General features: G+C 34.6%; 1 protein-coding gene and 2 long non-coding RNA genes across 4 annotated transcripts; 2 read left to right on the top strand and 1 right to left on the bottom strand.

Annotated features, from left to right (window-relative positions):
• Positions 1–410: 410 nt before the first annotated feature.
• LOC149739211 (uncharacterized) lies at positions 411–4173 on the top strand. The gene is made up of 2 exons (XR_016384712.1): positions 411–542; positions 3563–4173. It is a non-coding gene; the product is annotated as an uncharacterized LOC149739211 (long non-coding RNA).
• On the bottom strand, positions 646–12794 carry LOC149739210 (uncharacterized). Of its 2 annotated transcripts, XM_089875678.1 has the most exons (19): positions 12549–12794; positions 11992–12105; positions 11454–11569; positions 11126–11226; positions 10768–10910; positions 10470–10551; positions 9961–10134; positions 9580–9660; positions 9082–9200; positions 8638–8704; positions 6277–6435; positions 5696–5848; positions 5234–5392; positions 4362–4504; positions 3541–3729; positions 2613–2738; positions 2301–2355; positions 1851–1967; positions 646–1199 (listed from the first exon to the last, which is right to left on the bottom strand). In XM_089875678.1, the coding sequence occupies exons 2-19, from the start codon at positions 12096–12098 to the stop codon at positions 1140–1142; spliced, it is 2151 nt and encodes a 716-aa protein (XP_089731804.1). In that variant the 5' UTR covers positions 12099–12105; positions 12549–12794; the 3' UTR covers positions 646–1139. The 2 variants fall into 2 exon arrangements, with proteins under 2 accessions (XP_089731804.1, XP_089731803.1); XM_089875677.1 differs by lacking the exon at positions 12549–12794 and having other exon boundaries at positions 11992–12199.
• On the top strand, positions 1072–2766 carry LOC149739212 (uncharacterized). The gene is made up of 2 exons (XR_016384713.1): positions 1072–1210; positions 1263–2766. It is a non-coding gene; the product is annotated as an uncharacterized LOC149739212 (long non-coding RNA).
• Positions 12795–14351: the final 1557 nt, after the last annotated feature.

Below are 14351 nucleotides of genomic sequence, written 5' to 3'. Positions count from 1 at the left end.
GTTATAAAGCCGTACCCTCACGATTCCAATTGACCGTTGTAATTTGGGTAATACAAGATCAGGATATTTTAACATTATGTGATAAAGGTGTCCCGTATTCCCCCACCCTATTATATGACATACTACTAATATAACTTTATAGTACGGCACAGAAATATTATTACACTACATACATTATACAGCAATGTTGCAAATTGTGTGTCTTGCGTTTGTTACCTTATTATTGTTAAAGTTTTATTCAGGATTTATCACTTTCTTAAATACATCACGCGCGACGTCACACGCCTAATCTGCAACGTCGCTGTCGGTGCGGACATTATGTATCCCTGCATGCATATAAACCATACTTGTTCTTTACCCACTTGTTAATATTCTGGTATATAAATGATGTTTTTATGTTTTACAGAAGCGGCATCTGCTTTAGAGATGATGTTCACGACGAATATTGGGTGTTGGTTACTACTCAATATCTAGATTTGAAAGCGTTCTAAACATTCCTAATCAATACCTGGGATTAAACGTGTTCTAAAGATCCCTAAGAAGTGAGTCTATATTTTACCTCTGTGTTAGACTGTGTTCTATTTTATGAAGGTGAGGTCTTACACCATAGAAAGCCATGGAACTTGAGGGGCCAGATTAATACGCTTTGTTGTCAGTGGTGATTTTATTCCAAAACTAAAGTGTGCTATTGCATGGATATTGCAAATAACGTTACGCACAATATATGCTAATACTGAGACAATATAGATCTGAAACCTAATTAACAACTTTATAAAATATCCAAAAAAGTGAAATGGAAGATCTTGTATGTGGGGTCTTGATTTTAGATTAGAAATGTGATTTTTAACATTCACATAAAACACACAATTTATTTTCACATGGCGGACAACGACAGTAGTTATAACACGGGTGTTCTGTTTCATACACCTTGTGTCAGCTTACATGTTACCACGTATGCAACTTTGTGGGTAACTGCCAAGCAAGGACATATACCAAGTCTTGATGCTCCTTAGATTAGGATGTTACAGGCAAAGTTTTTGGCACTTTTTAAAAACTAAGCAGAGTTGGAAGATCTTTATTAAACGTGGATCTATCTAGTTTGACTAAACATATACAGGGAAATAGAAACAATATAAAATTTATCCTTCATGATTTCTATGGTCCGTTAGTTCACTGATGAAGCTGCTGGAACGAAGAAGCTGGAATGAAGGTAATATGATGTCATAAAACAGATAGTGATATAATAACCATATTTAATATAGGAGGAGCCAGGAGGGAGTCACGCTGGTCACATGAAAGATGAACAAGGGTGTTGGGGTAATAGCCAAACCTGGCTTAAATCCCAGGTCTTTGACAAGAACCTCACCCACATGAAAAAAATACATAACAAAAGTGAACAAACCCCCAGGGTACAACTCAATGTGGATCTTTACTTGTTTAGTTTTGGCAATTGTATATTATATAGGTGAGGTTCTACAGCAAGGCAAACCCAAATTTGCATTCACAGTTAAACCAGATGCCCCATCTTCAAGCCTTGAACATGTAACCTCTGGCCCAGAAACCAAAGCTCTGACCACTATGTTTTTCATCTATATAGGTTCTTAGGGTGAGGCATGCCAGTGGACCTGAGATGGACATGTTGGTCACACCAAGAAGCATAAAAGTTGTTCGAGGTGTAGTCTTAGAAACTTGTATTACTAAAAGTTTGATAGTAATTTTTGAATTTATAACCTGAGATGTACATGTCGGTCCACTACACTAACAAAAAGTTTGGTACAGCTACAAAAGTTGTCTAAAATGTGGTCTTAAAGAAACGCTTGATAATAACTCTTGTTTAGAAAACCTCTTACATCATTCTCTGTTCTGAGTTGCTTCACCCTCCCTTGTAAATGACAAAGAAGTTTCACAGTACTTGTTCCATTAGTGGGGTTGGGTGGCTTGTGTTGGTAGGTGGGAGGGTCGGGTGCCTGAGCAAGGTGTTGTGGTAACTATATACTAGACATGTATGATTAACAGGATGGCCTCTTAAACTGAGGAAGGCGAAAGGAACTTCAGGGGTTGGCAAAAGCATACAATTTTCGAGACTCTAGCATATATTATACTATTAACAGTGACGTTTACGAACAATTTTGGAAAAAGAAATTATCTTTAAAAAACTTATGTTCGACATTTTGTGTGCTGGATATTTTATTTACATTATGCCTGGTAGCAGAAGTAACAGAATATTAAAAGAAATTGTAAGAAAAAAGTTGGTGAAACCTTGGCATTCACATACACTTCATGCTCACAAGTTAACTTACTTTTGCCCCGTTAAGCATCTGGCGCAGCTGGTCGTTTCTTTGCTGTGAGATCTTTCTAGAAGTTAGAAGAAACATTTATTCTAAAATTCGTCCATTTGAAGGTTTCAAAGACTCTCAGACTACGTTGTATTTATACAAAGTAGCCCCTTCTACCAATATTGCTTGTGGCACATTACATTATATTTTTTATCATTGTATCAGTAAATACAACTTCAGTAAAAAACATTGCCAATAAATTTTAGCAAGATTTCCAAATTGAGTCCCAAAGAAAAATGTGTTAAGAACCACTAAATACATGACCACAAGCTCCACCTTTCAACTTGTAAATTTAATTCTTCTTGAAACTTTTTGGCAAGTCTTTGTGTGGTTGAATCTTTCCATTCATTCATTGTTTTTTGAAGATGTTGCAATTCATTATCCTTGTCCGTTAACTTTGTTCTGGAATAAAAAATTGTCGTAAATACAACATATTTGTAATTTTTTTTGTTGTTCTAATGTTGCTGTTACGTAACATAATGCAAAATTTTGTACATTTATGATAAATATACAGTTCAACAACTTTGCAATGATTTATCTTGCGTTAGGTAAGAAAAAATTGGTGTCGACTGGCAGTTGGAAACCACCAGTCTACAACAGGCCAAATCGAATTTATAAGGTGTTTCCTTATGGGTTGTTTATGCATAAAAAAACAACAATCCATACAAGTTATCCATGGTAACTGATAAACGGCACGAAGTTTTTGAAATATGGCAATGTGTTTTGGTATAACCTGCGCTGTATTGTATGTGCTCTTCAACCGGTGTGCACGGTGCACCAAAATATGCCAGGGGTGCACCAGTGCAAAAAGGTATACAAGGGTGCATCACAAACTTCAACAATTTTCAGCAATATTTTTTCATTTTAAACTTTTTTAACCAATTTAGCCACTTTCCTACATTTTTTTTATATGAATTCTATATCTTGCATCACTGGAAATTGTGAAACTTCATTAGTTTTACTTTAAAGCTATCCGGGGTGCATGAGTTTGACGCAACAACTTTAGGGGTTCACCAACCCATAAAAGGTTGAAGAGCACTGCTGTATTATATGTGTTATTGTACACCATAATATAACATAATACTGTATTATATATTGTTATAATAAGGTAAGCCGAGTAGGTTAAACCTCTTCAGCTGGTACATTGTTGGTTCCTTGTTAACGTTATAACTTTATACCAAACAAGCTAAACAACTCCTCTCACCGTAGCATTTTAACTTCCTCAGAAGCGATGCTAGCATCACTGTTGCTACGAAGCGTGGACATGAAATCGGGTCGCTTACGAGCGTCTCGTCGCAGTCGAACGACCTCGCTTAATATTTCGTTGCCAGCTCGACTGACGAGTTCAGATATTTCTGTGAGTTCTGCGAGTGACTTCTTGCAAGCACTTTGGCTGGAAATGTGTGGGAAATGTTTAGTTATTTGCAGTTGTAAGAACATTTTTTATATAGTGTTGCCTTTTTGTACTAGGAATGTAATGGTTCTGGTGGGTTTCGATTTAAACGCTTCAAAACCAAACTGACTACTAATAAAAATAAATATTTTTCATAGCCTAATACATAACCTGAATTAATTAAACCTATATTAAAAAATAATTTCTATCATTGTAATCAAGCAAAGCAGCTTTAGGAAAGTTAAATCGATATTAAACTACTTGTGATCTATGACAAGCCACTTATAAATTAAATCCCAATAAATCTCAATACATTTAAACTGAACAACAATTTCAGTGACTTTTGTATTTCTGTCAATTTAGTTCATCAAAAAAAGTAATTCTCGTTTGGTGCTTATAATCATATAATTAAGCTTCTATAATAAATTTTATTCGGTATAAAAACTATACTATTAACTTGATACAGAAATTTATACAGAAAATTTCAATTTAATATTAAACTATGCCTGGTAGCATGGGTAATAATGGCAATAGGAAACTCTGGCATAAATCCCAGGTCTGATGATATGCCATGTAGTATGATCTCACCCATAATAGTAATATCAGGATAATGTTTCTATAAATAATCTAACCTTGCTGGGAATGTAAAGGATCTCAGATCACTAGACAACGGTCTCATATTACGATGTAACAATGACAACTTATGACACACATCAGATATTGTGTTTGTGAAGCAATGTTCTTTGTGTTCAAATTCCACCGAAAGATCTTTCGCCTGAATATAAATTGATCTTGGTTGACCCAAAGCTGTCGCACACGAAGTATTTAATATAACGTGACCTTGTGTTGGTATGGGTTTCATGGGGAATTTAAAGCTGATTAAATAACCCGGCGCCGTGGCGTAGTGGTTAGCGCGCCTGCCTCTAACCCAGAGGTAATGGGTTCAAGGCTCGTCGCTGCTACCATTGTGGGCGTATGTGTCCTTGAGCAAGACACTTAACGGCAATTGCTCCAACCCAGTGGTCACTAATGGGTTGTCCAAATTATCAGCCATACATAAAAATGAAAAAAAAATTCAAAAAAAATAATCACCCACAAAGTAACATACATGGTAACTCGTAAGCTGGCACGAGGTGTTAACCCGTGTGATAACGACTGTCGTTTTCCGGCCACGCGAGGATAAAGTAAGTTACATTCATTCATTCATTCATTCAAATTATAGTGAAAGTATAATACATAGGTGACATTGGTATATATACAGGGTATTTTATGGTTGTTTTGATACACAAGTTCTAAAGATGACCGATACAGGACATTTAAACACCGGTACCAAATAAATGCCAGAAAAGTTGATCCGAAACCAGTGAAAGCAGACCTCTGCAAATGGCCTTGTTTCTTTCGGATCCCAATTATTGCAAAGTGGTGAATAAAACAACCGACAAAAAGTTTTTATTAAAGAAAGATTTAGAAACACTGGTTTAAAGAACAAATAAAAAAAATTTACCTTTGAAATAACATGTGCGAGTTCCAGTTGCAAACTTTCAACGTTTGAAAGAATTTCCTTGTTTTCTGTTCGAAGTTTTTCTTCATTTTCGTCATGAATTTTTTTCTCTTCTTCGCGTTTTAACTCAATGTTTTCAAGATCTTTTTCTATTCCCAGTTTCTAATCAAACAGAATGCAACATTCTATATGAGTGGTGATAGTTTAATGGTGCTATCAAGGTTTTGACCAATGTCGGCCAAAGTAAAACTGTTTTAATACTTCAAATTGCTCATACTTTAACATTCTATAAGAAATAATACAAAACAACTGAATTGCTAATTCCACAAAAGCTATATTAAAATACACTGGCAAAGCCTCTGTCCAAGTTTATGCAAAAAGAAACACTTATTACCCTTAAACGAAAAAGTTTAATGCCCTTGCTAATTATCCCTGGAAACCATATAAAGCGGATTACAAACTTACTTCTGTATATAAAGCTGACAACTTGCCATTCAAACATTCCAATTTATCGTTCAAACTTTTATTCTGTTGATTCAACCCTCGTTCCTTGTAAGTTTGTTCCTCCAATATTTTCCTTTCTTTCTCTTCAACATCTTTGCATAATTCACGCGATTTCTAAAAAATAATAAATTCCAAAAACTGTAAAATTACAACTTAATTTGTCTGTAACAAAGATGCGAATTTCATTTATCGTTGTTTACATACCCAGCTTTATGGTTCAGGCGCTTGTAATAAAACGGATACCAGGTTCAATGCTCGATAGTAACTACTTGTGATCTTGGTCATGGCCACTTAGTTACAATAGTTGGCAGACAATGCCCTAACTTAGTAGTCACTAATAGGTTGTAGCACGGTGGGTGTCAGGATAATCATGAATGGACTCTGACCTAAATCTCATGTCCCCATGCCATACTGTAGAACCTCACCCACATGGCCACACCTATACACTTTGTATTGTATATAGTTTGCCCATACACCACATCCCAACCCACTTGAGACAAATACATGCCGATATATACGGACACACAATACACTTTACCCACCTGTGATAAATGCATGACATGTTCATTAAGTTTCTCCTTCTCTTGATGAAGAAGATGAACCTCTTCATCGAACTTCTTCCGTTCTTCAATCAACTCACGATCAACTTTATCAAGTCTTTCCCTCAACTTTTTGTTTTCTGACGATAATTTATCCAATTCCTGGAAAACCAAAGAATCGAATTATGTTCATATTTATGTATAGTCGGGTGGGGGAAGATGGGACACCTTTATATTCTGTTTTCTCGCCCAATTTAGTAGTAAACAAAAAACACTCAAAGAATTATAAAACCGTATCATCACGCCTCCCATAGATCGTTGTTAATTGTTTAAAACACGATCCAGATATTTGGATATTATGTACTAAAGCTGTCCCATCTCCCCCACCCTACTATATGAAGGAATATTATGTTGTAATGATCCAACTCTGGCATTAACACAAGGCTTCTTAACATACATACCTGTAGGGCCATGGCTATGTAGAATACAATGCAAGCAGTGTATGTTAAATCAATGAACGAATATCTTTATATAATTGATAATCCACAAACATTTTGAAAATACACACATCTCCATAAGTTTACCAATCCCATAAACCATAAACCAGTGGTTCCCAAAGTTTTTTTAGCGCGACCCAAATCAGAGTTTTATAAACATCTCACGACCCATAGGTAATCCTTTAGCTGGTGGCCACCTAAAATTTTGGGTTCAAAATGTTCAAATTAACTTTGAAAATGCGCGATAAACATGCTGCGGCAGCGTAATTCGCTTGACTTGCGCAGAGTCGTAAAAACACCGAGTAGTCCAACTGCCGTCTTTGTGTGTTCAAAATAGAGCAAAAGCGGTGACTTTCGCAATGAATTTAAACGAACTTGTTGAGTTTTATTTGCGATTTCCTTTTGTGGAAAGGCGTAAAACAGCTTCTATTTACATTACCAAACATTTTTTTGAAAAAACATATAAATTTACCCCCATTAAATGACTAAAATGTCACAAATCAACCGCTTCTAATTCCATTTTTTGACTTTTTTTGATACAGAAAACAAATAACACTTGTTTTCTACACTTTTCAACCTTTAAATTTGTTTTTAGACTTAAGTTTTTCTCTAATTTACCGAAAAACATGCATTTTCCCTATACCTACTGTGTTATTTTGGAACCAAATTGCCGTTCAATTTGTCTTTTACGTAACAATGGGTTGGACTACTCGGTATTTCTATGGCTCTGGACTTGCGTATAAGGTTAACGATTTATTACGTCACAATAGTATTATGTTCTGTCACAATAGTGATGTATTACGTAAGTTAAGGGACGTTATAGACTTGTTTTCGTACTGTTTTATGGCAGTAAAAACCTTAAACCCCTAATTCCCAGCCAATAAACCCTAACGAATTATGTAATCTGTAACGTAGATCAAACGTAACAATACGCATTCTATGACGTAATAATCTAACCTCTGTTTAATTCATAACGGCTCGTGTGGAAAATACGGTTACGCAGCACGATTTCGCACATTTTCAAAGTTATTTATCGACACAACGCCCGAGTTTTTTAAATCTTCAACTGTTTGTGTGGATCTTTCAATGTATTATTGAAAAAAAGGCTAAAATACGATGCATGTGCCTCTTTAACATTCAAGCCTGCTTTAAACCTCCTACATGCCTAATGATTTACGTGTCAATCCCTATTATGACGCAAATATTCGACGTGTGAATTGCTATTATGTCGTAATTAATTGCCAGGTTAAACAATCGCTATTATGATGCAATGAATCCACGTGTGAATGCCTACTATTTCGTAACAAACAGCCCACCTGGCTAAGAAAAACATGGTAAATATAAGGCTGAACTACAGCGCAAACCTAACCCGAACGCTTAAAAAGAAAAAAACTCGTTTTAATAAATTTGAATCATCACCTTGGCGCGACCCATTCTACAACCCTGTGCGACCCATGTTTGGGTCGCGACCCATACTTTGGGAACCGCTGCCATAAACCCACATTATATAACATATGTAAGTGTTTTCAGGGTCTTTACTTAATCCCTTATCATTGTCCCATTATATAATGGCTACATATGAATTCACTTTGTGCTATACACCTGCCAATTGACCAGCACTTCAATTGTAGATAAGTATCACTTAACAAATAATATACAATAGCAGTGATTTTATGGGTGGCTGATATTGCTTGTGAAATATCAACCAATTCACAGGCAGGGACATATTCATGGCCTGCCATAAGGGTCATAAACCACAGTTTTGTAGAAAAGGTTTGCCTTCATACAATTAGAGGTAAACCCAATTTAATCCACTGTATGAGCTTTATATTTATTACTATAACTGCGCACAAACCACAAGTTCTACCTTTTCACCGTCTTGACTTGTTAGTTTGTCCACCTGGTGTTTCAAATCAACATTCTCCATTCTTAACCTGTGGACATGTCTTTGTTAAAACAGAACAACGATGACATATTTTGAGACCTGGAATTTATGCATATTACCCCATTACCCAGCGTGTTACCATCTAGACCCCACTAAAGCAGATTATAGACATTCCATAACAGAAATTCCATTCTATAAGGGTGGGGTCTTCAGTCACCAAAGGTTAAATCTTACTAAGCAACCAATAGATGAATATTTCAGTGTCAATCAATTAAGCTTTCAATTTTAGCGTAATTAGCAGACTTTGGTCTAAACCCAATGCAACCTAGCTTGCCCACCAATCACCATAGGCCTCACCCATGTAATATATATAACTTACTTTATTTACAAACAACCAAACAAACTAATATACCAACATCAAACCACCTGTCAAAGTTCGCATGTAACGTCTTCAAACTTTCTTGACTTATTTTTAATTCAACGCGAGCTGATCTTAAATTATCTTTCAACGCTGAAATATTTGGGTTTTCTTCTTTTTCAACGACCTGGGAGTAAATTATTCATGAAGTTAAATTCTGGATGGAAATATTACAAATATGAAAAGTCCTAATTTTTCTGGTGCCTTTTCTAAAACATTTATACCCAAATATAAACGGGGTTTTAAAAACGGGACAGTGGTATATATATATATATATATAAAAAATTAACCAAATATTCAAAGTAAAATGTCAGTCTCCATAAAATTGTTTCCTTTAAATAAAAACAAGGAATTTTCTTATCCCAACAATTTGTGTGCAATAACCAATACAGTATCAGTGTTAATTAATAATCAAGATCAAGTGTTATATATTTCGTAACCGACAAAAATCAATTATTAAAAAATTCATTAGTTGTTAATTATTAATTGTTAAAATAAATTCCCACCTTTACAGTTGTAACTTCTCCATTCATTGTTTCCCTGCCTCCCATAACCTCCTCATAATGATGCTCCATTTCTTCAAGTTTCTACAAATATATCTTTTGTTCTTTATCTATTGTTGTGATTGCTCCACCATTGTAAGCATTATGATATCACCATGTACATTGTTTGGATAATTGCTGCTTTTGTGATGACTAGTAATTACCATGCAACTGTTTTATTTGCTAAATTACGAAAAGGTATGTGATTCTAACCAAAATTCCAGGTCACCCACGTGTGGGACCTCACCCATATGCGGCATGGCAAAAATCAAATGCATCCCCCTAGTTATTGATGACATCATAATCATTCCATTCAACCCTGGTTTATTACATCACAATACTCACATCTTGTAAATCTTCAATTTGTTGTCGAGATTTTTTCCTTTCTTGAAACAAAGCTGACTTAGTTGAGTGAAGAGCTCTCTCTAATTCCTTTCTCTCTTCAATAGTGGTACGAGATGCTTCTCCTCTTCTCACTCTTGCTCTTAATTCATCTCGCTCTTTCAAGATGTTGTCCATCTACAATTTAACTCATAATTGAATTAAAAAAATATTGGCAAAATATAATTTATTAATTTTAATAATTATTTTCTACCAGTAGAGCAACTCGAAAGATTCCTTTTATACTAGGTCAATAGCCACAGAAAAATGGAGCTCTAACCTTTCCATTAAATGAAAAATCAACAAAATAAATTAAAAAATTTCCCATAAAGTAACATACTTTGTACCTTTATGAACGTCCGTTTTATAACGAGTTTCAATTTTCGGCCACGCAAGGATAAAATAACAAGTAAGTTACATCTATTTATTCTTTCATTATACTTCGAGCAGTACATTACAACACAAACTCTCACCTGTTTCTCACACCCACAACTACATGCTGAAGGTTCATGAACCAACTCACCAGATCTTAGTGATGATGGTGGTGACTTGGATCTAGGAAGATTAATATCTTGGTTTAAATGGTTATCTGCTTACGACTCTGTCAGGTTCAACAGTCGAATGACAAAAGTTAGAAAATAAACTTGGTTTTAAAAAATATTTTAACTACAACTAGATGGTTTCAAAGCATATGATCCAACACGTAACAGTCATTTAACATTGTCATGCAAGCAATGCTTATGAGACATATAAGACATTGAAACCACTCACTTATTCATTTGTTGATCAACCATAGACGAATGATTTCCATTAGATCGGTTCAATACTGAGTTATGCGGACTATGTGAACTACTGTCTCCATTTAAAACTTGTTTTTCTTCGCCTTCGAATTCCTCCTCTTCATTTGCAATGTTCTAAAATTTTTGGGTTATATTATTCTATAATCATCCTTACCCATAAAGTTAGATACGTGATAACTCGTAAGCAGACACGAAGTGTATGAAACAGAACACCCATGGTATAACGACTGTTGTTGTCCCGTTACGCCATAAAAACAACTCATGTTTATTTTGACTTTTTGGCATAATGACTTAGTAAAAAACGAAAGACATTTAAATTGCTGACCTACCTGTTTCAGAAGTTCTCTTAACAAGTTGATATCATTATCGTACAACTTGTGTAAATATCCTTTATTTTCCGGTGCTGTACCATTGCTTGCTTTTGTATAAGCTAAATATATTTCAACTTTAATGACACAAGTTTAATGATACAAATAACTTTATTTTTTTTAATAACAATACAACAAAAATAACACTTTTTAATATACTGGTGCTTTTGCAATGATGTATAACATTTTTTGTTTTACAAAAAGATCAGTTGTCTTAAAACCTTCACTAAAGTCGTGTCAGATTTAATTAACTTTTTTAAACATAAAATGCTAAACAATTTAGTCTTACATCTTGGTTGGCTTTCTATATCTTTATGTTTATGAAGTTGAATTGATGTTCTGAACGCTCGAATACTTTCAATATCGGTGCCTGGATCGTCATTTACATCAGATGTCATGTTGTATCTGTGTAATAGATGGTCAAACATACCTTATATTCATGTGTCTCTTCAATTGAGCTAATAAAACTAATATGACTTAAAAGGAACAAAGAAACTGAATTAACGCCTAAACGACAGTCTAAAAAACACTTCGTAAAAACATACAAATTGTCACTGGCAAATGCATTATTTAATGTAACAATAGTACAAAATTTAAAGATCAAGAAGGCTTAGGAAGACTACTAAACAACAATACAAATGGCATACCAAAGAAAAAGATTTGGGATAGAAACCCAAACAATATAATGTCAACACTTTTCAATTTGGGTTATATTTCAAAACTATCCTACTAAACAGCCATTAAACTAAGAATATTACACTGTGTACTATTTCTTTCAAACTGCAGTTTTTTTATACAAACAAAAAGTAATTTCAGAAGTTACTTACGCTAAACGAGAAACCCCGTTGAGTTGCGCATCCATATTGTCCAATATCCTGTCTGTTGCGTCACTGTTGGGCATACTGCTCCTTAAATACCGTGACGATTCGCCCATTTAACACCTATTTGCACCACAATAGCATTAAAAGAAGTATTTAATTCAATTAAAAAATTAGCGTGTGGTGAATAGCAACCGTTGATACAAAAATTATTGGAAATACAAATTTTATAGAAATAGTATATCGGCTAAAAAGTTTTTTCGCTTTTTTCTTTGGGGAAGAATTAAATCGAAATTTGAAACATAAATTACTTACAAATGGTATATAAACTAATTTGTTACGTTAATTTTTGACCATTTTTTAAATCTGGCTTTAAACACCGTGTATATGTAAACTAGAGTATGGATGGTGATGCAAACCAAAGCGTTCTCTCACCACTTCTACTATTATGCTATTAACTTGTAGGCTATTTCTCAACCAATTGTAAATTGGGTCAACAATTTTTACTCAAGTGGTGATATGGAAGACATATAGTTACCGTGTTAGCAACATTTGTGTTCAAATACCTTTTGGTTGTGGGATGACGTCTAGTAATTTCGTAAACATTTCGTATTGATAGTTCGTGTTCTTTTCCTTTATCTTTCTTTGTGTGGACATGCAAATATGTTGTGCAACTACCTTGTAGTCAAATTATGGGTAAACCCGCAGACTTTATGTTTAGATAAGTTGGACAAAACACCTCGAGCGAAATTGTCGCAAGTATTGTACGTGCACTTGATTCTGAGATATTTTTACCACATATACACGTCGTTAGACGGGTAAAGCTTTTAAACGAGCATACAGGTATAAAACTTTCGACAATTCCTACTAGTAGCCTATACAGCAAGTATATTGTTTATATTAGTTCGACTTTTCTCTTTGACATATTAAAGTTTCAAACCACAAAATTGACCGTGACAGCAACATGTAATTCACTAATTCAGTTTAAAATAAACAAAACAACTACCCACAAATGTTTGGGTTCATAAAAATTTCTTTGGAATAACCGTTTTGAGCTAGATAATATGAAAATGTGCTGCAAACTTAAGGACCTTAGTATATACTAACTGCTCTCAAATTTGGTATTATATACGTTTTTTGCAAAATTCTGTATTTTAAGACCAGTGGCGTGGTCGAAGCATGAACAACGCGTGATCAGGTCATGATCAACTGTATCTGATGATTAAAAACACGATCTAAAACCGGCTTGGTTTCTTTAAAAGCTATGTACCTGAATGCCTCTTCCACAATTTAAACGGTAAAGCCACATAATATAATCTCCCATCCTTCATTACTGTAAATTTAGCTGTATAGTTGAAAGTTTGGTATTAGAATACTCTCTCAATTGGCACGTTTATAACCACAAGGCGGGGCACTGTGGACACAAATAGAAGAGACATATGAAATTAAAGTTTCAAGTTATTATCCGTCAGTACGTCTTTATCGAGAACTGTATTATAAATGTAATTCTACACGGGTGAAACTATAGGCTACTCTTACTTCCCTGCTTACGGTTCTTCTTTTTTTCTCGAAGAAAGACCAATAAACCTGGAATTTAGACCAGATTTTACCCATTACCAGTTTCATATTGCTTCTCCAGAAACTTCCACGCTTTTGTTAACAACTAACCTCTTTCTTACAAGGGAAAAAAAACAAATGTGACGGGTAAACATATTGTTACATCATACAATCAATTATGACAAACTATAATTACGTCATAGGTATAGGTTCTAGAAATCAGGTTTGTGATGTTTTTAAGTAACATAGACCGAACATTTTTCGCTACATTATTAATACCCTTTTCTGCGAAAGGTTTATTATATACTGCAACCCCCCTAATGAATCTAAATATTCTAAAACGTTCTGGAGAATATGATAATGGTAAAAATAGTTGTAGTGAAAAAAAACTTTGTATTTAAAACCAACGGCTTCGTTTTAATGAATACGTGATTTATCTTTTTCTGAAACATTTTAAGTGTTAACTGGTATAGGCCTACTGCGAAAGCTTATATGTTTAATTTTGGATTTTACTGCGAAGCTAGAAGTTTATTTAGCCAACAATTTTACCTGGTTTCGTTTCAAAAAGCAAGACACGTTCGCTTATTTATGCGATTAAGGAGATAAGATCTGCTTCCCCACTTACAATTACACATCACCTCGGGGAAGCAAATACCTGAGTCTAGCTCAGCTCATATAATCGTGCTCGGCGTAATCTAGAGTCAAACACGAAGTACAGCATTACTACTTATAGTTGAAAAGGTTAAAGCAAAGTTTGCGGCAAGAAAGTAATTAAAAAAATAAGTTATTAATAGCCGCTATATATTAGTGTA

This window comes from Ciona robusta, chromosome 3, assembly GCF_009617815.1.
Source record: "Ciona robusta chromosome 3, ASM961781v2".
Taxonomy (NCBI): domain Eukaryota; kingdom Metazoa; phylum Chordata; class Ascidiacea; order Phlebobranchia; family Cionidae; genus Ciona; species Ciona robusta.
Note: the sequence above shows the minus strand (reverse complement) of the source record. Positions and strands in the feature narration are given on the sequence as shown.

Bases quoted from the DNA above. Each gene is read 5' to 3' on its own strand.
- LOC149739210 (XM_089875678.1), bottom strand. From the start codon at position 12,098: ATGGGCGAATCGTCACGGTATTTAAGGAGCAGTATGCCCAACAGTGAC. The intron at 8,705-9,081 runs GTGGTTTGATGT...ACATGTCCACAG, and splicing joins TTACATGCGAACTTTGACAG to GTTAAGAATGGAGAATGTTG. The intron at 6,436-8,637 runs GTAGAACTTGTG...TTGGTTTTCCAG, and splicing joins CAAGTCAAGACGGTGAAAAG to GAATTGGATAAATTATCGTC.